Source organism: Electrophorus electricus, chromosome 21, assembly GCF_041902795.1.
Source record: "Electrophorus electricus isolate QZ-2024a chromosome 21, ASM4190279v1, whole genome shotgun sequence".
NCBI classification, from domain to species: Eukaryota; Metazoa; Chordata; class Actinopteri; order Gymnotiformes; family Gymnotidae; genus Electrophorus; species Electrophorus electricus.
This window is the reverse complement of record NC_137517.1, coordinates 2,455,001-2,478,661: the sequence shown is the minus strand read 5'-3', so window position 1 is coordinate 2,478,661 and position 23,661 is coordinate 2,455,001. Positions and strand designations below refer to the sequence as shown.

Below are 23,661 nucleotides of genomic sequence, written 5' to 3'. Positions count from 1 at the left end.
ATCACTGCATTGAATGTGGAAAAAGTGTTATTTAAGTTTAATAATATAAGGAACATTAAAGAATTCACACTGGGGGAAAAGCTTATTGCTGCTCTCAGTGTGGAAAGAGTTTTACTAATCCTGGACAACTGAAGCACCACCTTGGAATTCATTTGAAGGGTACTAATTCATAAAGTGTTTATATTTGAACAGTCATTTGAAGGGTATTAATCCATAAAGTGTTTATATTTGAAGGGTGCTAATTCATAAAGTGTTTATATTTGAAGGGTCATTTGATGGGTACCAATTGTTGGCTGTGTTGGATTTAGTCGGATTTATCTTATCTTGCATGCTTGTGAGGTATGAGCTTCAGAAGTGCTCATCATTTGTATTCTTTATCATTTATATTCTATTTTCATATTCTTTATTGAGTATTCCTCATTTATAGTCTTTCTTTATATTATGTAATATTATTTAACATTTTATATTCAAGTATTATCATTCAACATGTCCAGTTATCTGTCAAAACATTTGAAACAGAAAGTCAGGAAAGGTAATGGTTCATGACAAAGTCACGAAAGGGGGGAAATGTATCTGTATTTTCATGGGGCAATCTGTGATCTAATTATAATAGGCTTTGATGCTTTCTGTAAGAGATGCAGAGTGGAGTAATACTGTGTTTGAAAGCATAAAGATGAATGGTTCTGGGGTTTCTTAAGGTCAGATGCCTTTTTGGGTCTGTAAGTGCAGAGCAGAGGCTTTGATATAGGTGGTTTCAAGGCCTCTGTGGACATCTAAGGCGGATCACTCTGGACTGCTCTCTTGAGAAATAACTTCATTAGTATTGGAAAAGACTTCTTTAAAAGACTTAAAAGTGATACTGACCTTCAACTTTATCTTGCAGGTATTTGGTGGTGTGAGTTGAGATCATCATTATTTAGAAAAAGAAAATCTTCCAATGGGATATAATGGTTTCAAGCTTCAAATTTCATAATGAGAGGTAACGTGCACATTATTTGATCTCAATTTGCATATAGTGACTACTGGATGGTTTCGATATACTGGTGGAGATGTCAAACACTAGTATGTAAAAGAAGGTGGGGTGCTTATGTAATCACTGCTGAAAACTGTATAAAAATGTGGGGGTTTTATGTGATTTTCAGACATTCTCTAGAGGATACATCAATAATACTTCTTAACTTTGAGTTATTAGACAATTCTTGAGTCTGCATCTTTATTTTGTATCTGTAATGACAACTTTGAAATCAACTAAATGGGTTTAGGCATTACATTAGCAAACAAATAAGTAGATTAGAAATGTGAAAAATAAACATTTGAAGAAGTAGTGATTGAATGGCTTTTGTATCAAAGCAATGGAAAAGTATAGACACTTTAATTCACTTAGTCTGTTGATATGGTGAAAGTGTTTTGCAAAAGTGAACATTTGGTCATAAACTAAAACGCAGTCTGTAATTTTAACTACAATTTACTCAGACATTAATAATGATGCAGAATTGTAACGCTATATATGTTTATAGCAAACCTTATTGGCTTTAATGATATGGACAGTTCAGAATATAAGAATCTCGTGTACTTAAGGAATCTAAACAATGTGCCCAAATGAAATTTGTGTTGTAGTATGAGTTAGTTTATCACAAAGCCTGTAAGAATTAAGAAAAGAAAGAAATGTGATACAAATAAAAACCTTAGTTGATTAAAATCTGGGAAAAGCCACGCCTAGGTGATTGCCCAACCACCAAACGTGTATCTGCTTCTTTGGTTCTTTTGTGTTCTGAGCAACGAGTAGGTCTCTGCGCGTGCGGGTGGACGTCTTCGTTTGCTTCAGCGCGACACGAGCAGGTACGTATTATAGTCAGCTGAAATATTTACCACAGACCCCTTCACATTCGTATGTGTATTTTGCAGCGGTAAGTGACGGTTCACGTTTCTGAAAACGTTAAAATTGGGTGCGAGTTTTAGGTTCTTAACACAGACGCCGCGGAAGGCTTTCTAGTGTGGCTGTACCAAGTATCTTAACGCTCACCCTTCTAGCTGACCTGTCCACTTGAGGCTTCTGACCGCTACTAAGAAAAAGGAGAGTGTTACCCTGGCCTCACCGCACCGCTTACCATTAAAATAGCCCACCGAGCTCATTGTAGAGTTTTATTACTGTATTTTAAAGTTTCGCGTGGCTTAGCTGCATCCCCTCGCGCGTTGTTTACCTCAGTATCGCCGGGTTCTACTGAAGGTGAGTCAAGAAGGAAAAGCTCCGGGTTTTCTCTGCTACTTTACGACTATGTATGTTGGAGCTAAATATTGTGAATGAGCCGCAGTATCGTTCACTGTATGCAGGCGTTTTGTTATTAGCGTTAATATTTTACTTAATTTAGCGTCAGGGTTAGCGTTATTATTTCACTTGGCGTTAATATTCTTTGCCGGAGCTAACGGTGCTAATTCTCCCTCACGCGCAGAAAGGTTAATCATTTTCGCGCCGGTTATGCTGTGTTGTGAAATGAGTCAGAATACACCAAAACATTTTTCTTTGCTTATTTTAGAGCGCTTGGAGCGAAAGGGGAACTGTTTGTGTATGCGGGGATGTGGTCAAGTCTGAAAGGTTGTTCGAATATTTCATGTATTCTGTGGAAAAAGGTTTTCTTTTTACTGTTTAAACTTTACGATCGCATTGCCTTTGTTTGCTGGTTTTATTTTTGTTAATCCATTTATCAGTTCTTTTTATTATTACATACAATGTGTGAGTTCTGAGTATATGAGTGTACAAATTAGCCATGTAGTCATTCCTCAAAATAGATGCTTTTAAGTGAAATGTAAAAACTCAATTATTCTCTCAGGCTTTGGAGACTTTTTAAAGACTCAGTAATCTGTTTTGTTCTGCCCTCATATCGACGTTTTACCACCACAATGTGTTCATTACATTTACGGCATTTAGCAGACGCTCTTATCCAGAGCGACTTACAAAAGTGCTTCGGTCATTTACTCATAGAATATATCCAAGTACAGTACAGTAGGTTGGAATTAAACATACCAATGAGCTAGAATGCTGTAGAATACAGGGATGAATGCTGATACCTAGAAGTGCAAAATACATAAGGTCTATCTTAAACAATGTTGAGTGCTATAAACTGTGCTAGTTTGTTAAACAACATAAACAATGCCCTACAATAAGTACTAAATTAATCAGTCAATAAGGGAGCAGTGTCGGTTGTCCTTTAAATATTCTGCAAATAGATGGGTCTTCATTCTGCGTTTGAAGACTGCAAGGGACTCTGCTGTCCGGACGGCAAGTGGGAGTTCATTCCACCATCTTGGAGCCAGGACTGAAAACAGTCTCGATGCTTGTCGTACATGAGACCTGAAGCAACGTATTTCAAGCTGAGCCGTACTTGAGGTTTAAAGTACTCAAAGTACAGATCGGGCATTGACCTCATGTATGAAGGGGCTGGTCCATTTTTGGCTTTGTGGGCAAGCATCAAGGTTTTAAATCTGATGCGTAAAGCTACAGGGAGCCAAAGAAGGGAGCGCAGCAGTGGAGTAACGTGTGAACTTCGGAAGATTGAAGACCAGTTGTGCTGCTGCATTCTGGACAAGTTGTAGAGGTTTGATGGCTCTTAGAGGAAGACCAGCAAGTAGTGAGTTACTGTAGTCTAGCTTTGAGATCACTTCCTGCAAAAGAAAGGGTCGAATCCTTCCTATGTTACAAAGGAGGAATTTGCAAAACCGGGTTAGATTAGAAACATGAGTTGAGAACGACAACTTGTCCAAAGTTACGCCCAGGCTACGGGCAGCTTCAGATGGTGATGCCAGGGAGTTCTTGAAGGAAACGGTGAGGTCATGGTAAGGGTTGGGAGTACCTTGGATGAACAGAAGCTCGGTTTTACTGGGGTTGAGCTTCAAGTAGTGGACTGTCATCCATGACGCGATACGTCTGGAGACCTGCGTATCAGAGGGTGGAAAAGGGAGAAATAATTGAGCATAGCAGATAGTCATCAGCATAGCAGTGGTTGGAGAAACCATGAGAAGATATTACATCACCAAGAGAACGAGTATAGAAAGAGAAGAGAAGGGGGAGCCAATACTGAACCTTGTGGAACACCAGTGGAGAGTCTACACGGTTTGGATGTGGATCCTCTCCATGTCACTTGATGGGACCGTCCATCCAGATAGGACTGAAACCATCTCCAAGCAGAGCCAGTCACACCAAGCCTGGAAAGAACAGAGAGAAGAATGTTGTGGTTCACTGTGTCAAAGGCTGCTGAAAGGTCTAGAAGAATCAAAACAGATGACTGTTTGGCAGCTTTAGCGGCATAAAGTTTCTCAGTCACTGCTATGATGGCCATTTCTGTAGAATGTGCTGGTTTGAAGGCCACTTCTTGAGGATTGGTACCACCCTGGCGGTTTTGAATGCAGTAGGCACATATCCAGAAGATAAGGAGTTGTTGATGACAGAGATGAAAGGAAGCAGATCTCTTGCGATTGTCTGTCTGGAACAGAGCAGAAGGAATTGGATCCAGCGGACATGTAGTTGGATTGCTGGAAGTCAGGAGTTGAAGAATTTCGTCTGTGGAGAGAGGAGAAAAAGTCAGAGAGTTGGAGGTTAGGGAATGCACATTGGTTGGAACAGAGGAAAAGGACTCCCCAGATTGCTGCAACCTTCTCCTCAAAGAAGGTGATGAGGAAGGAGGGGGAGGGGAGGATTAAGGAGAGAAGAAAAAATAGTGAAGAGCTTGTGTGGATCAGATGATTCTGATGATTAGAATTTCTCTCTGTAGTAGGATGACTTCGCAGATGTTGCTTACAGTGAGAACTTGGAAAGGAGAGACTTGAGGTCTGAATCTATGTGAGATTTCCTTCACCTCCTCCTCTCTGCAGTCCTTAGTTCTCTCCTATGGCAGCGAAGTGTTTGTGTTAGCCAAGGGGCAGGTGGGGAGGACTTGGTGGGTGTAGAGGAGAGCGGACACAGAAGATTCATTGATGAGGAGAGTGTGAGGAAGGGTGGACAAAATAGATTAAAAAGAAAAGAATGGTTCAACAACGCTGGTCCCACAATTTCACGAGGGGAGCGAAATAATATAAAATAATTCTCTCTCTCCTTTCTAGAGTTTTGTAGAAACAAAATGTTCAGCAGTGGCTCAGTGGTTAAGGTACTTGACTTGTAAATAGTAGGTTGCAGTTTCAAGGCCAATCCATGATTGAATTCACTCATATTTTTTGCATAAAAACGTGTCAGCCAAATCCCAAAAATGTAAATGTTCTTTCAATCCTGCTCTGAATTCAGAGGAAACGTGGCTCACATATGGCAGTTAAGAGGGTGTTAATTTTGAAATTAATCATTATAATGTTTTGATATTGTCTGAGTGATACTGTGAGCTACAGCCAACATTGCTGGTTCTAAAAAAATGTTTAAATAAGTGTAATTTTGCAATACATGTTTTTATTTTCACTAAATTAAATGTCCACATATTTATAATGTAATATTTTAATAATTCACTTTTTGTTTATTTGTTTACGATTGACAAGAGTTTCACCCAAGTTGGACACTATTATGTACATCAGAGGATTCACACTGGAGAAAAACCTTATTACTGTTCTGTGTCTGGGAAGAGCTTTTCACGTAGTAATACATTAAAAATCCATCAGAGGATTCACACGAGAAAAACCTTAACTGCTCTCAGTGTGGGAAGTGTTTTTCACATAGTAATACATTAAAAATCCATCAGAGAATTCACATAGGAGAAAAGCCTCCTCACTGCTCTATGTGTGGGAAGAGTTTAACCCAAGTTGGACACTATATTGTACATTGGAGGATTCACACTGGAGAAAAACCTTATAACTGCTTTCACTGAAGAAAGAGCTTTACTTATTTGGGGCTATATAATGCACATCAAAGGTCTCACACTGAAGAAAAACCCTGTCATTGCTCTCAGTGTGGGTAAAGTTTGAAACAAGATGCATTTTAATTTTGGTTTATGACCAAACTACTGACATCATAAGCATAGTTTCAGTGTAGTCTCTAGAGAAGAGAGAGCCTCGCATGTTTATTTTCGTGTCTGTCTTTAAAAGAACATAAAGCTTCCCGAATGTTGATAATTTTAAGGTGAATCTTTTGTACAATTCACAAACTGTCCTGGTTTCAAACCAGGACGTCACTGTTAAAGTTTGTAACATGAACAAAAATGAATCTTTGTGCTTTTTTTGGGTCAAGTTCTGTATTTTTTTAAATTTATTTATATATATATATTTTTTACAATCTAATATCCCAATGGTGTCAATATTGTGATTATAAAAATATTTAAAATAATATGGTGTCAGTATTCTGTAAACTGTCACAACTGGTGCTGCTTCAGAAATTGACTTCCCTGATTTTCAAAACTGCAAGCAGAGAAGTGCCATCTCTTTCTAGAACTACATGTCTTTTTCCTGGCAGCTGTTACTTAAGCTGTATGAACATTTATTGTTTTATATTGGTACCTGTTTACAGTTTGCTCACTTTGCTTACGGTTTATGACATTAAAACACGCATTAATTGCAGTTTCTTTTGTATTGAGTTACCATTATTTTTGTCCATGTATTGGTATATGTATCCTGCCACCTAGTGGTTAAACACTTTAATGCTCTACCTGAAAGCTTTTCTCTGGTGTATGAGATGAGATGAGATTGTCTTGTTTCTTCACCACGTGTCTATGAACACGATAACCAAAGAAACAGGTGGTTTGTTTTTGTTTTGTAAAGCAGGTAACACACAAATAAATATAAATATCAGTTAATTTAACTGATTAATAGAACATAAATAAGCAAGTGTGTGGTTACAAAGATTATGGAAATAATCTGTAAACAATTCCGTAAAAAAGTGACGAGTAAGACTCGCCTTTGATGCGAAATGTGCAAAGGTGAATGACAGCGCCGACAGTCGTGCGCAGCACACACGATCACCGGTCAAAGTCGATCACCAGTCAAAGCCAGCTGCTACAGGAACGTTACAACAGCGCCGCGCACGCGGAACCGGTTTCCCCGTCGTGTTCCCCGCGTGCGTTAGTACAGCACGCGCAGCCTGGCACGCACTAGGAAATCCTGCTGTTTGCTTTTGGTAAGATAGCTACGCAAAGTTAAAGCAATATAGTTAGCTGTAATCACGAAGAGCTGGTCTAAAGGCTACTGTTTTGCGGATTGTGACTGGATCTCCTCCCGAAAAACGAATGTGTTTTTCGGGCTGTTACGGTGCGGCAGTAACGCGGGTTTAAGTGTCGGACGGGGGTTAAAGATGGCTAACCGAGCTAGTGGTAAACATGCAAAGTCCGTTTGCCGTAGCAAGGCTTCTCGACAGCTTTAGTGAGGAAATGCTGTAAAAGTACAGTCATCAAGTCCAGAAAGGTGGCTGGGATTACACTGGCTGGGTGAACTTTACCTGTGACACCAGTGACTGTATAAGCAATAATCTAATATTTTCTCCGAACATATTTATTAAGTACAATTCTCCATTTATTTGAGGCAAACGGTGATAAACTGACTGCGGCTAACTGCGACATCTAATTGAAACGAGATATTCTGGATTTTGTTAAACGCTAGAAGGCGTTTCAGTCCTCGTGAAGGTGATTTATGTTGCAAGATGGTCGCCTGAGTTGAGGCGTTCTTCTGCACCAAACAAATATACATGTAATTTCCCATGTTACCTATAGCAGATTACAGTGAAACGTTAAACTCTTTACTTGCTTGAAGAGCCAGCAATTAATAACTAACACAACAAGAACAAAAAAACCCCCAACAACAACACTTAGTATCTGAAGAACGATTCTCTGGGATTTTCTCATACTTCTGAAGCTAAAGTGGTGCTCAGTGTAAAATCGGGTATTATAGTGGGTTTAAGACAGCTTATTGGGTGATGGGTTAATTGTATATTAATACAGTTTAATTGGGTAATAAGGGAATTTAATTTTATATTACTACAGTAGTATAAGGGAGTTTAATTTTATATTACTACAGTTTAATGGTTCCATTGTCCTTACAGAGCAGGCTGAAGTTTTCATTGGGGCCCTGTAAGAAAATTGACTGGGAACAATCAGGTTTTAACATTCTAATGAAATAATATACAACACGTGAATATGTAACACATTTTTCTTAGTTTTGTTGTTGGAGAAAATGTTTGCACATAAAGGGATAAAGTGGTTGCCTCTCTGGTATGTGTTGATCTCTGCACTAAAACAGAATGGCACCGTGACGCACCACATTGTACAAAAGGGCTGTTTTTCTTGCTTTTCTTGATCAACTTTGTGTCTGTAGGTGGTACAAATAAGAGGAAAAGAATCAAGTTAGTGAAACAGGTTTGTGATTTATAAAGGACTGTAAATAACAGATTTGACTCCCTCTGTAAACACTGGATGGTTTTTACCTGTTCTTCCTCAATCAGGTGATTAATTAATTATATTCAGAATGGCATAAACAAAAACTTGTGCACTAATGAATAACAGCCTTCTTCATAAATATTCATTACACTACAGGAACTACAACCCTGACATCAGCAACTTTGCGTTACCACCCATTTCAGCAAAGAACAGTCCAATCAGTTGGAGAGAGCACAGCAGAAACTCTGGTAATTCAGTTTCCCCTTTTCTCTCTTTTTAAGATCTTTTTTTGTGTGGTTTGGAGTTTGTGTTTTTGACTTTCTAAGCTGCTGTTACTAGACTTTCCTTATATCCAACTGTAAGTCTTAATTTCCTAGTAAATGTGTGTTGTAACAGCAGTGTCTAAAGACCAGCTGTAGTCAAAAAACCTTGTTAAGGACTTGGATTGCTTGCATACACCAGAAATATTCCCATTATTGAATGTGGGCTAGTTCTGTTGTTAAAACTGTTTAAAATTCATTTTGCTTCGATGTTTCTTTGTGCTTGTGGTATTACTGTAGGAGTTTTTAGGAGCAGATCATAAACATTGTGTGTCAAAATCTGGCATGTCAGAATGATGCAAATAAAAGAAGAAAATCAAGATGATGTGGAGCCACGAGTGAAAGCAGAAGTCAAACAAGAGGAAGTAGATGGAGAAGTTGAAGACAGCAAGCGCAAGTGTATGTATGTTTTTCTGCTGTGGTGGTGGTGTGGGATGAAATTTAAGTATCATTTCCAATCTGTGGATTTTGAAAAGGCTTTAAGTCGTTAGTTTTCAAACTGTGGTAGCCTCAGGTGCAGTCCAAGCTCACATGCCAGATAACACTGGAAACCATACAGTGAAACGTTTTAGTAGACCTACTCAACAGTGTTTTCCCTGTGTGTACATTTACATTTATGGCATTTGGCAGGCGCTCTTATCTAGAGCGACTAACAAATAGTGCTTTGTCATTTACTCAGAGAATCCTAACCAGTACAGCAGGTTAGAGTCCAAGATACCAATGAACTAGAATACTGTTGAAATACAGGGATCACTGCTGATGCCTAGAAATGCAAAACATGTAGAAGCTCTATAACAGACAGCGATAAGTGCAATAACAAACAATGGTTACCCAACAGGTGTGGGACCGGTGTGGTTTGTGTACACACTCATGTTGGCCATTAAGATTGTTTTCTGGCTTGATAAGGGGTGACGATTTGTTTGAAAATTTTGAGCACCATTTTTTTTTTTTTACTTGTAGCAAAAAAAATACTTGAAAATAAATATTAATTTTTTGAAAAATGGAGAATCCTGCTGTTTTTTGTTTTATGAATGACTTGATGCATATGAATTTGTGTTGAAACATTTTCCAAGCTGGAAATCACAACTGTGATGATTACATTATAAAGAGTTCTTCTAAGCACCAGTTTAGCATATGGTGTCTAGTAGTGAATAGAAACCATAGAATAATAAGCCCCTATAAACCATAGAATAATATGCCACATTAAACAAATACAGATCCTGTTAATAAACTAAAAATATTCTTTCACATTATTTATCCTTGGAATAGGTTTGGTTGAACTCCTGAAGAAATCAGATGAGCAACATGGAGAAGAGAATGATGAACGTGATTCACATGAAAATGATCAACAGACAGACAAACACGGTACAGGGAAACGGCTCCGTCGTCTCCAGTGCGGGAAGAGTTTTTTGCCATTTTCTCACTTAAAGGAACACCAGAAAATACATACTAAAGAAAAATCTTACTGCTGCACTCAGTGCGGGAAGAGTTTCAGACAAGTAAAACGCTTAAAAACTCATCAGCGAATTCATACAAGAGAAAAAATGTATCGCTGTTCTCAGTGCGAGCAAAGTTTCTCTGAGATGAATCATTTATGGGAGCATAAAAAAATTCACAGTGGGGAAAAACTTCATCATTGCTCTCAGTGTGGGAAGAGTTTTGGAGGCGCCCGAAACTTGCAAATCCACCAGAGGGTTCACACTGGAGAAAAACCTTATCACTGCTCTCAGTGTGGGAAAAACTTTAGTCAAGCTGGACACTTCAGGAGACATGAAAGAATTCACACTGGGATAAAACCATATCACTGCTCACAGTGTGAGAAGAGTTTTGCAGAAGATCAAACCTTGAAAATCCACCAGAGGATCCACACTGGAGAAAAACTTTTTGACTGCTGTCAGTGTGGGAAGAGTTTTGCGCATGCTGCGAGCTTGAAGATTCACCAGAGGATTCACACTGGAGAAACGCCTTATCACTGCTCTCAGTGTGACAGGAGATTCACATGTTCTAGAGGCTTGAGAAGCCACCAGATGGTTCACACGGGAGAAAAACCATATGAGTGCACTCAGTGTGGAAAAACATTTTCCCAGTTTGGAAATTTTAAGCATCACCAGAGAGTTCACACTGGTGAAAAACCTTACCACTGCTCTCAGTGTGACAAGAAATTTACACAAAGCAGCAACTTAAAGGTCCACCAGAGAATACATACTCAGGAAAAACCTCATCACTGCTTTCAGTGTGGAAAGAATTTTTCTCGATTAGAGAACTTAAAGGAGCACCAAAAAGTTCACACAGGAGAAAAACCTCATCACTGCTCTCAGTGTGGGAAGAGTTATGCACAGTATGCAACCTTCCAAATCCACCTGAGGACTCACACTGGGGAAACGCCTTACCCCTGCTCTCAGTGTGAGAAAAAGTTTTCATGCGCTAGAATCTTGAAAGTCCATCAGAGAATACACAGTGGAGAAAAACCCTATCATTGCACTCAGTGTGGGAAGAGTTTTGCACATGATAGTACCTTCAAAAACCACCAGAGAGTTCACACTGGAGAAAAACCTTATCACTGCACACAGTGTGGAAAGACATTTTCACAAAATGCTCACTTAAAGACGCACCAAAAAATACACGCTAGAGAAACACCTAAACACTAGTGTGGCACAAATGTATTGCACAAGAAGACAAGTTAGAACACAAAACCACAAGCCTTTCATTTGTTGGAATGTTATAGGCCTTTATGAATGTTATATAGACAGTTGTAAGTATTTTTGAAAGAATGTATATTTTATGTTTTTATTGCTGTAAAAATAGTTATTGCAGAATCTTTTTATGGACAGTGTATTACAGAACACTGTTAATCATTTAATATGCAAACATATCGATATAACAGGCGCCTGATCCATCCCGGGTCTATGGATCACTTTACAGTTTATTCTGTTTTTGTTTTCTCGCATGCCTGGTTGAATTGAGCAGTTCATTTCTTTAGCCCTTAATGTGTTGGAACATTCTGCGTAACGCAATCGGACCTTTCGGTCTCTCATGATGGCATGCCAAGGATGAAGATTGCTGTTCATTGTAATAGGTAGCATTATGTTTTTTTAGTTGTTGAAATTTGTGCGTTAAATTAAGCGATTCATTAAATGGTTGCATTACATTTTAACATCAACACGATCATCCATGCTGAATGTGTCTACAGTTCTTTGTATTCACAGCATAGAAGTGTTATACAATATTTAAATATTTAAACTGTTTTAATATACAACAACCTCCACCTGACTTGTTTTGACAGCTTCTTGTCCTTTCAGTAATCCTTCTCATATCAGTCCTACAGTTCTGCACACATCTTCACACCTTTCACACCGTCGAGGACATGCGGGCCTTTATCTACTGCAGTCGTACTCGTCCCCACCCTGCCGTTATGAAGCATTCGACAGCTTCCATGAGCCTTCACAATTCCACTCAATGATCAAAAATGTGCTAAACCTGTTTAAAAACAAAAGCCATACTGTGAGAAGGCAGACCCGACGGTGTATTCGTGACCACATGGAAACGCCGCTCGGTCTAAAACACTGGCTTCAGTGTTCACAGGCCTCTTTAATGAATCTGTCCCAGTGCACAGTGCCAGACTGCTTTAGGTCTTCCATCAACATTCATGTCAAAAGAAAGGACACATTTGTTTCACTTAAAATTAGTGACAGCGAAGACATTTCAGCATATGATACCCACATACTTGAAGACATGCAGTTTTTATTCAAGGTAAATAGATCTGTGGAACCTGCGGATGATTCATTAAGTATTCGCCTGCAGTTCACCCTGAAGCATTTGTACCTCAGAGGCCTGTGCGTCAGAATCGTGTTTTGGACTTTGTCTATACCACTCAGCAGGTAAATGTGACAGTACAGGTCAGTACAGACCTTAGTGCGCTCACCTGTTCTCTGTACACTCTCAGTTAAACTTTGCAGATGACACACCCTTATAAGTCTAATCACAAACAATTGATAATCTCAAGACATGGACCTCAACACCACCACCATTGTGGAAGTTATAGACTTGAGGAAGTACCCTATAGACTAGTAAAGAACAGTAATTTCAGTGTGGTGGAATCCTGAGACTCCCAAAACACCATCATCTCCAACACTCAGATCGGATGAAATCATCACTTTTATCAAAAAATGAAGCCCAGAAGTGCATGTATTTCTTGACAGCTCAAGAATCTCTTCACATTCCTGTCTTCACGCAGTTCTACGGAGCTGTCACTGAATGGATAATTACATCTTTCATTGTTTGGTTTGGCTTCACTATTGCACAGTCCAGAAACCAGCCAAAGCGTTTTATCAAGTGCCGTTTTATCAAGAGCTGCAGCCTAGAGCAATGACTCAGGACCCCAGGATGTCAGAATATCTCCTCCACCCTGAGCACTTATTTCAGAAGCTCCCCTCTGGAAAAACCAAATACTTGTCACAATGTTGAGTTCTTTTGCCCTCCTGGGCAGTGGGTAATGGGAGACCTGGCTACCCGGGGCCCTCCTGGGCGGTGCGTAATGGGAGACCTGGCTACCCGGGGCCATCCTCAGAAAAACATTGATTTTGGTTGTTCATTTTTCCTGTTATTACAGAGATAAACAATAGACTATGCCTTTCATGAAAGTTCTGTTTGTCTGTGTGTTGTTTGCTTTACTAGCTGTAGCTAGTTACATTTACAAAATATAATTTCTCAAATGAATAAGTGCATAAAAAAGCACTGGAATTGAATTCAAATCATCACATTTTAAATAATTAAATGAATGTGACAGTGTTTCTGCTGCCATAACCAAACAAGTGGCAAGGAGCCCAAAGTGTGGGACTCAGAGCCAGGCTGTGAGGACCCGTGCGCAGACTCAGTGGGTTGTCTGAGGAGCCTGAATAATTGACCGATCAGTGATACATGGTTATGAGTTTTTTAGTTGTGTGTGTATGTCTTATATGTACATAGCTCAGTGGTTAAGGCACTTCACTTGCAATCAGAGGATTGTGGGTTCAAATGCCAAGTTGCCTCTGTGGGGCACCTGAGCGACATCCTTGATGCTCAAGTTGCACTCAGTCATAATTTTAAGTTGCTTTGGATAAATGTGTCAGTTAAATATCAATTATTTTCTGGGTATTTTTGAATAGAACCTACTGAAGAATAATTTGCCATCTATGATAAAATGTAGAGTACATGACAAACATTTTCTCATTTGTTCATTCATAGAGAAAGACATCTGAAGGCAGTCTGTAATATTAATGATGTTAATCTGAAGGCACTCTGTGATATTAATGGTGTTAATCTGAAGGCAGTCTGTGATATTAATAATGTTAATCTGAAGGCAGTCTGTGATATTAATGGTGTTAATCTAAAGGCAGTCTGTAATATTAATGATGTTAATCTGAAGGCAGTCTGTGATATTAATGGTGTTAATCTGAAGGCAGTCAGAAAGAAATTTCGGACCTTGAGAGATGTGAATAAACTGCTAATTTCTTCATTGTATTTTTTTGCTGATTAAAATGAGCGCAAAATTGGTGAGTAAATAAACATTTGCATAACACTGAGTAAAGTTAGAGGATTATACTGCCACTCTGATGACTACAAAGGAACCTCATTTTTGTTTTACAGTGTGGCCCAAGGTTTGGACGACCCTCTAAGCATAAGGCAGTTATCAGTACAAACGTACGTTCAATGGCGCCATCAAGTGTTCATATAGGGTATTATGTTAAGATTGGTGTTACTGACAGAAGAGTTGTTAGAGCTGATCTTCTTCTTCAGTAGCTCTGGCTGGCATCAGCGTGGCAGAGCGCGTATGTGGAAGGGTTTATTGGCCGTGGTGATGCCCACTGTGCCCGCTAAGTCCAGGTTCTGGCCGTCAGGCGGGTGAAAGCTGAAACGCATCAGACAGGTGAAGAAGAGGAAGAGCTCCATCTGCACCATCTGTTCACCTGGACAGGTTCGCTTACCTGCCAGAGCACAGTACAGTCAGCACAGGGGACAGAGCCAGGGCCTCTCCCTGAGACACACACACACACACACCATCCCTGACCACTTACCTGAGACACACACACGCACAACACTCACCATCCCTGACCACTTACCTGAGACACACACACACGCACAAGCAATCTGACTGTTCATCTCATGTGAGCTGCACTTTATAGAAAAAAAAAAGTAAAAATGATAATCAATTTAATAAAAACCTTTTGCTACTGTGGTAATAAAAATGACTTAGTGCTCCTTTACCTGATGTCAGTAAGTCTTGGCGAACACTTAAATTCTTGCCTCTGCTTTAGGGAGAACTCTGTGTGTGTGTGTGTGGGGGGGGTGGTTTTGTTCAGTGACTCCAAAAATATATTATTTGCAAACTTTGTGAAATGTGGCATTGGCAGACAAAACGCTAAAAAAATATTGTATAAGTATTGTATCAATATATTTAAATATTTGTTTTAATATAAAAATACCAAACTGTCTTACGTTACCTATGGAAAAGGGAATAAAACGTTCTTTCTTCAGAAATTTGCCGTTCTCGTCCAGGAAGTGTCCAGGGTTGAACTGGTCTGGCGTTCTGAATTCCTTCTTGTCTTGTATGATGGGTGTCAGCAAGGGGAACATCGTCACTCCCTACAGTACGACAACAACACAGGAGTCAGACTGAAACACTGTCACTCCCTACAGTACAACACCGAGACAGGAGTCAGACTGAAACACCGTCACTCCCTACAGTACAACACCGAGACAGGAGTCAGACTGAAACACCGTCACTCCCTACAGTACAACACCGAGACAGGTGTCAGACTGAAACACCATCACTCCCTACAGTACAACACCGAGACAGGAATCAGACTGAAACACCGTCACTCCCTACAGTACAACACCGAGACAGGAGTCAGACTGAAACACCGTCACTCCCTACAGTACAACACCGAGACAGGTGTCAGACTGAAACACCATCACTCCCTACAGTACAACACCGAGACAGGAGTTAGACTGAAACACAGTCACTCCCTACAGTACAACACTGAGACAGGAGTCAGACTGAAACACAGTAACTCTCTACAGTACAACACCGAGACAGGTGTCAGACTGAAACACCATCACTCCCTACAGTAAGATAATGAGAGATGATAGCTGTAAATAAAAAAAAAACAGCAACCAATTCATACATATTCTTGTTTACTACAGGACTGGTTTTTGTCTGGGAGTGGAACTAATCAAAACTGCTCATTAGTTTGTCTGCAGGGTCTCACTGCTGTGTACATGCCAGCATGCCTCTTCTGGGGACATTCTGACGGGTTCCGTAATGCAAGTGTCAGGTCTGTCCCCACTTTTGATTCCTGGAGGCACTACCAGCCCTCACCACCAGAGGTCCGTGTTCCCTGAATAATAACTGTTTCCAGGCCTACTTATTAGATTCACCTGTAGACTAGCAGCATTTATTATCCCAGCCTATATAAACTCTGTGTCTAGCCGCCTAGTCTTGCCATTTTGCAGAGTGCAATTCTGAGTCTTTTCCTTTGTGTTGTCACTTTTTGGTTATTTGTTTTTTGTTTTCCGTCTCTGCCTACTGAATTTTGCATGGTTCTTGTCTCTGGTCTTTTCTTGGTTCTGACCCCTTTGTCCAGTGCCTCTGACTTTGGCTGTTGTCCTGCGTTTCTGTACCTCTACCCTGTTTTTGTTTGCCTCACAAAATCTATTAGCAAAATAACAGGAAATCTGGCCAATGATATTTATGGTTTTCACACTAGGGGTGGGACTACAGCAGTCTGGCTCTTTTCAGCATTCTTAGTAAAACCTCACTACATCCACGCTACCTTAGCCAGCGAGCTTCAGACGGGGAGGGAATAGTGAGAGTCAGAGACGCCTAACTGAAAAGCCTTCCTAACCTAACCCTAACCTTAACCCCTAACCTTTCTCAAGGCTGCCCTTCCATGAGTGGAATCTTACAGTAATTCAGTGAGTCGGCCAACTCTGTCTATAAATCTTAGCCAGAAATTAAATGTTGTGTACATCGTTTATGAACTACAGGAGGGGCCCTGGCTAACATCTAATCGGCAGCATATATGGCACTGTTGTCGTGTTCTGGGATCCAAACCATCATTTAAGGATGTGTTTCGGGGGGGTCAGGGTTATGCAGAATGACACCCCCCCCACCACCACTGTACACCTCACACCACTGATTAAGACTAACCTTAGGAATGAAGTATCCTGCCAGTATCGGGTCTCTGTTGGTCACTCTGGGTGGAGTGATGTTAAGGGCGTTAGCAGAGCGCAGAACTTCATGGACCACTGCGTAGGTGTAGGGCATTAGAGCTCGGTCAGCCATGGAGGGCTCATGCCTCCATCCAATCACCTGATCAATCTCTGCATGGACTGACTCTGTGTGTAAAGCCCCCCCCCACACACACACAAACCTTTATAGTTCTATCCATTCCCTTAAGCTATATTCGTTCTGGTTTATTAGATTGAAGTATGACATGATGAGGTGTGGTTGAGGTTAGAATGGTCTTACCCTGCACTGTGGGATATGTGGCCATATAAAGCATGGACCATAGGAGATTGTTGGAGGTGGTTTCTGTCCCAGCTGCAAACAGATCCACCACGCAGCAGAGCAGGTTCTCCTCAGTGAACTGAGCTTGGATGTCCTTACACGGAAGCGAGTATGACGTGTTTACTCTGCAAAGGCAACGTGTGCGACTGTTCCACAAGTGTGACTGTTCTACACATGTAACTTCCACACGTGTGACTGTTCTACATATACAACTGTTCCACCCATATGACTGTTCTACATGTGCGACTGTTCCACATGTGATTGTTCTACATGTGTGACTGTTCTATATGTGACTGTTCCACACGTGCAACTGTTCAACTTATGTGACTATTCCACACGTGTGACTGTTCTACATGTGTGACTGTTCCAGAAACAACATTTCATGGCGTTTTTGGCAATAAAACGTTTTAGCAGTAAGAAAACACCCAGCAAAACATAAAATGCCTAAAAACTCTATCCATGTTAAAATTTATTACAATATCTACTGAAATATAAAAGTAAACACGGTTCCTGTGTAAAGTCACCAAAGAATTCAATGCTGATATTCCGATATTCATCCCACTAATCAAACCAGTGGATAATGTGTGCACCAAACACCTCCTGGATCTCCTGAAGGTAGCAGTCGATGTAATCTCTGGGGCAGTCTGTGTTTCTGTCCCGCCTATGCCTGTCAATCTCCTCCTGGCTGAAGTGTTTGATCTTAGACAGGCTATTGAAGGCTGTTTAGTGTTTCCCTGGCAACCAGGACATGAGGGTAGGAAACTGGTTGTACATCTGTGCAAGAGCAAAGTGCGCCACTTATCACTGGACCCCACAATCGCCACCGAGCTTACAAAGTGCAGCTGGGATGGACAGCCAGGTCTATACGGCCTGCCATACTGATAAACCAATTAGATAAGCCCATTAGAGGAAAAATCTGCAGGAATTACGCAGCTATCCATGTACAAAATCATCATAAACGCACATTTAGCCACACCTCCTTGGACCTCTTACCTGGCCCCAGATATTCGCAGGTAGCTGAACCACGTCGTCAAAGTACAGCAGTATCCGACGGAAGTGGCGGTCATCGTAGTCAAACCTGCGGCCGACCACCAGGCTGCAGATGATGTTGGCCAGTGCGCTGGTCACGACATGGTCAAGGTCGAAGGGCAAACCAGAGAAATTAAAGCATGTGCCAAGGTGCACTGGTGACATGGCAAAGTGCCCCGCAGGGAGTGCAAATTGGAGCCCCAACACCATGCTACACCAGTCACGTTAGAGCACACACACTGCACACACTGCCCAGCATATTGTGCTTGTAATGGCAGGAGAGGAGTGCCCCACAGGACACCAAAGACTTCAGTGTAAGACATGGTTGCAGAAACTGCCCTGTAGGAAACTACAGACGTGTACCTGAAACACGGGCGTGGGACTGGCCGCACAGGAATCCCCAGGCTCGTGTCGGCCATGACCTGACCTCGGTGAGCGAGCAGGGCTTCACACAGGTAGCGGTTCTCCTGCAGGATGGAGTGCTCCAGGCTCTGCTTCCCCATGCCGAAGTCCTTCAGCACGGCTAGCGTGAAGCGCCTGTGCTGGGCCCACTTGCGGCCGCTCGACGAGATCAGACCTGTTCACCAAGATCAGACCTGTTCACTGAGATCAGACCTGTTTACTGAGATCAGACCTACTCACTGAGATAAGATCTGTTCACCGAGATCAGACCTGTTCACCGAGATCAGACCTGTTTACTTAGATCAGACCTTTTCACCAAGATAAGACTTCTTTACCAAGATCAGAACTGTTCACTGAGATAAAACTTGTTTACCGAGATCAGACCTATTCACCGAGATCAGACCTGTTAACCGAGATAAGACTTGTGTACCGAGATCAGACCTACTCACTCAGATAAGACCTGTTTAATGAGATCAGACCTGTTCACCAAGATCAGACCTGTTTGCAGAGATAAAACTTGTTTACTGAGATCAGACCTGTTAACTGAGATAAGACTTGTTTACCAAGATCAGATCTGTTCACTGAGATAAGACCTGTTTACTGAGATCAAAGCTGTTTACCAAGATCAGATCTGTTCGGCGAGATCAGAGACCAACACAGTTCAGGACAAACATGTTCTTCACTCCACTTATTAGACTCATTTATTGCTATTTTGTGACGTGACGAACATGACAGCCTCATCCCAGATGCTTGGAGTTTTAAAATGTGTCTCTTCAGTCCAGACAATCGGCAAGAAGTCAAGCACCTAATCTGGTTATTTATTTTGAACTGAATTATATAATTACATTAACTTTGTTTTTAATAATACCACATTTTAACGAGAGAGTTATTCTAACAGAACACATTTTGTTTTTGTTTACCCAATCCTCTGGACAGTCTGTCGTTCAGTGGGTAGTGTGCCCGATCAGCAAAGATGTCTGCTTTTTCCACAAATGCCTCTTTGAAGCTCTTGTATCCAGAGAGCAGAATGCAGGGCTGGTTTCCAAGGTAGAGCATGCTAACGTCCCCATAGTGCTCAAACACCTGAGGACAAACACACTGCTCCATCAGTGCACACCCACGCTACACCCACTCAACACCTCTAAACATCTCCAAGAAGACTATGACAACAGTCCTACATCTGAACTGGGAATATGTCAAATCCTGACCTTCGTGAAAGATCCCACAGGATCCCGGAAGCTGAGGCTGAGCAGGTTCCCTATGACAGGCAGTGGACAGGGGCCAGGAGGTGTGTTCTGGGCTCGATTGGCACGCAGGTATTTCACCAGCAGCACAGTAACACACAGAAAGACAAGGATGAACTTTGCGTTCAGCCACATGCCAGCTGTATCCCACGATGCACTTATCACTGGTACCATGTTTCTCCTGCTGACTAATAAAAAAATCTTATCAACAATTACACATTACAGCCAACACTTATCTCCGCCAATGTTTAACCAATATCTACACGGGTGAGAAAGTCTGTGATGGAGGCAGGATCTGTGTCTGATCTGTGCATTAGAGTTTTTTATAACACAGACTGGATCTGTGTCTGATCTGTGCATTACAGTGTTCTATTACACAGACTGGATCTGTGTCTGATCTGTGCATTACAGTGTTCTATTACACAGACTGGATCTATGATTGATCTGTGTCTGATCCGTGCATTAGAGTTTTCTATAACACAGACTGGATCTGTGTCTGATCTGTGCATTACAGTGTTCTATTACACAGACTGGATCTGTGTCTGATCTGTGCATTACAGTGTTCTATTACACAGACTGGATCTATGATTGATCTGTGTCTGATCCGTGCATTAGAGTTTTCTATAACACAGACTGGACCTGTGTCTGATCTGTGACTGATCTGTGCATTAGAGTGTTCTATAACACAGACTGGATCTGTGTCTGATCGGTGACTGATCCGATGTTCCCGACTCGTGCGCACGGAGACCGGTAGGCGTGACTCGATAGGGCTCACGAGCCTCTCAGGTATGGTGTGTTTTATTAATTTTACTGTAGACATATTTATTCCGGCACAAGATTTGATTCCTGTTCTGCGTTTTGATGCGAGATTGTGTCATTATTTACAACAGCTAAAGCCGGTAGCACACGTGTACATTCAGATGTAATTAAAACACATTATGGTGCTTTTTTGTGTGAAATAAATCTATCTACAGCCCGTTTCCCCGCGCGCATTGTGTGCGCTGCTTAACAAACGTACGAACATCAGAGGAACCTCCGAAATCTCGCAGCAAAGCTGCCGGCTCCTTTGGGTCTGGCACCACCGCTACCCTGTTTGAACTCGGCAGCGGTGCTGCAGTATATTAGCCTGCACCCGCCTGCACGCGCGGTGCTGGGCGCAGCCTACCTGCATGCAGGTGCGGATGGAACGGTAGAGGCGCACGCGCGAACCAGGTGTCCGGCTTCAGTGCGCGTTTGGAAGGTTTGCGCAGCACCTTCTGCTGCCGTCGGGCGGCGGGACTGTGGGATCGTGCTTACAGCGTTACTTCTGACTGGTCAGTGTCCTCGCATCACGCCGACCCGTCTTGCGGTCTCAGTGCGTCTACCTGCGCGAGACCCTACCGGCTTCTTTCGCAGGGTGCAGTCTTAGTGCCGAGCGCCAGCGACCGTAGCTGTGCGCAGATATCCGAATTTAAAGAAAGTATCTGCCTTCTCATTCCTGTGCTTGAGTCCTTAGCTGGGTAATGTTAGCCAGCGCAAATTTTGATACAGCGCGGCAGAGGTGTTCGTTTACCCGACCTACAGTAACGTTAGTTAAACACGACTTTTAGCGCTGTGCGTGTGCATATTCTTGGTTCAAGGTCACAGTCACGGGACTGAGTGATGGGAGAAAAACGATCGTATCTCATTTATTTTAAACAACACACTGAGGCGTCAGCTGTTGAAGCCAAAGTCGCTCGTATTAGAGAGCGGGGCTTTTCTTTACGATACCATTCGCAGCGGATCCCGTGGTGGTGGGGTGTTGTTGTTGTTGTTGTTGTTGTTGTTGTTGTCGTCGTCGTCATCTTAATAGACACTTGACTATTAAGGTACTGGACTAGTAATCAGAAGGTTGCCAGTTCAAATCCCACCACCAGGTTGCCACTGTTGGGCCCCTGAAAAGACCCTTAACCCTCAATTACTCAAGTTGTGTTCAGTCAGAATTGTAAGTCAGATAAATGCTGTAAATGTAATAAACAGTTTGATAATTGTATGATGATTTGAGTGGGTAGCTGCATGTGTATTAGCCCATTTGAGTCATGAAAACATTTAGCATTATCCATTTATACCTCACTGTGTGGCAAACTGACTGCTGAGCACCGAGGATACGGGGCCGCTCCCCTGAGTTTTGGAGCTCTGTGTTTTTCCACTTCCAGAATCTCCCAGACATGCTTTCGGTATTTGGCATCAGGACCAGAAATGTTTTGTACCAGGTTTGTTGTTTTTAAGTGGAACTCTGACTTTTATGGAAATAGCTTAAGAAATAAGGGAATGTGTTTTATTAGGGTCTGCTTCAGCTGTTTCTCATCAGAACAGAATATATTTGACTTTAACCCACAGAGTGGGCAGTGATAAGTGCTGGTTCAGTGGTTAAAGTACTTGACTTGTGACTTGTGGTTACCAGTTCAAATCCCACCACTGCCAGGTTGGGCCCTGAGCAAGACTGTTAACCCTCAATTACTCAAGCTGTATTCAGTCATAATGGAAGCTGCTTTTAGATAAAAGTGCTAAATGTAATGAACTTAGTGGTGCCTGTTCTTAGCTGTTGCTATCATAATCTATGCTTAATTAAAAAAAAAAGAGAATCAAACCCAAACATATGACCTTACACATCTGATCCATGTAACTGAAGAATCTCTGCAGATTCTCCCAAACTGATTAGGTGTCCAGTGAACGCTTTAGGGGGTGTTTAGGTTGTACACACACAAAGCGCTGCTTAGTGAGGATTCAGCATATGAAGCCTTCTAATGCACCCTGTCCACTATGGGTAGCTTCCATACTGCAACAGACCTTAAATAAAATCAACAAAAATGATTTTAATATCTTTTTTTTTTTTTTTTTTTTTTTTTTACAGTGCTTTATTAAATTAACAACTACTTTTAACTTAATGGCTTATTAAAAATAACAACACGTAAGAACAAGCTTTCAAAAGTTAAAACAGCTAAAAAAAAAACCCCCAACTAGAACATAAACGCATTTACTGAGTCACCTGACAATGATGCATTATGAACTTATTAAGGAATTTTTCTCTTTGCTACACGCAGAACCCGGGGTGCCGTTCCCGACGCAGCCACACGATGGCACTGCTGAGTTTCTGAAACATCAAGTTCCTGAGCGCTGGCTGCGGGGCACATTCGTGTCCTGCGTCACCGAGGAGCTGCGTTCGTGCGTGAAAACAGGCAGCAGGTGAGACTCAGACTCAGCTGCTCCCCGTCCGTGGAAATGGGGTGAAGCGAATATAAAAGACACACTCTGTTCCCAAATCAGTACTTTGTGTAATTGTTAGACACATGCTCTTTTACACTCTAGCAGAACTCTGGTGGTTTTAACTTTATGATGCATATGACCCCTGACTGTGAGCAGTCCTGCAGATAAAACAAACGCGTGCGGGCGCGCGCGCACACACACACACACACACACACACACACACACACACACACACACACACACACACACACACGGTTTCCCCAGTAGTTGGTACTGGTTGTATCACCCTGCAGAAGTGATTTTGTTGCTGATCCATGTGTGCAATGCTAGACAGCTTGGGCCTGCCAGACCTTCTGGTGCCCAGACCAGGGCCTTGCCTGACTGCTGGCCCAGCTCACTGCACGCTTCATGGGCCTCTGCACTCTCTTTGTGATTGTGATTTATGGTGCTCCATCTGTTCCTGAATATAAAGATTAAGAGTGTGTGCGTGTGTGTGGTTGCTTGCTTGCTTGAATATGACTAGAAACTCTAAATGTAATTCCTCCTTTATCAGTATTCTC

At 41.8% G+C, this 23,661-nt stretch overlaps 1 protein-coding gene and 1 pseudogene across 10 annotated transcripts; one reads left to right on the top strand and one right to left on the bottom strand.

The window, feature by feature from the left end:
• The first annotated feature begins 1,780 nt into the window (after window positions 1-1,780).
• On the top strand, window positions 1,781-11,813 carry LOC113590501 (uncharacterized). 9 transcript variants are annotated; one of them, XM_081704261.1, is made up of 5 exons: window positions 6,852-7,081; window positions 8,272-8,312; window positions 8,490-8,581; window positions 8,946-9,052; window positions 9,923-11,813. In XM_081704261.1, exons 4-5 carry the CDS (start codon window positions 8,947-8,949, stop codon window positions 11,299-11,301), a joined length of 1,485 nt encoding a protein of 494 aa, XP_081560387.1. In that variant the 5' UTR covers window positions 6,852-7,081; window positions 8,272-8,312; window positions 8,490-8,581; window position 8,946; the 3' UTR covers window positions 11,302-11,813. The 9 variants fall into 9 exon arrangements, with proteins under 9 accessions (XP_081560384.1, XP_081560388.1, XP_081560387.1 ...); XM_081704256.1 differs by having other exon boundaries at window positions 6,856-7,081; window positions 8,894-9,052; XM_081704258.1 differs by lacking the exons at window positions 6,852-7,081; window positions 8,272-8,312 and adding an exon at window positions 1,781-1,839 and having other exon boundaries at window positions 8,894-9,052.
• Window positions 11,814-12,056: 243 nt separating this feature from the next.
• LOC113590506 (cytochrome P450 2J4-like) lies at window positions 12,057-20,011 on the bottom strand (annotated as a pseudogene). Its single transcript, XR_014119258.1, has 9 exons — window positions 19,841-20,011; window positions 19,553-19,715; window positions 18,660-18,807; window positions 18,195-18,357; window positions 17,797-17,975; window positions 17,163-17,326; window positions 16,842-17,029; window positions 15,133-15,274; window positions 12,057-14,616 (listed from the first exon to the last, which is right to left on the bottom strand). The product of XR_014119258.1 is annotated as a cytochrome P450 2J4-like (transcript).
• Window positions 20,012-23,661: the final 3,650 nt, after the last annotated feature.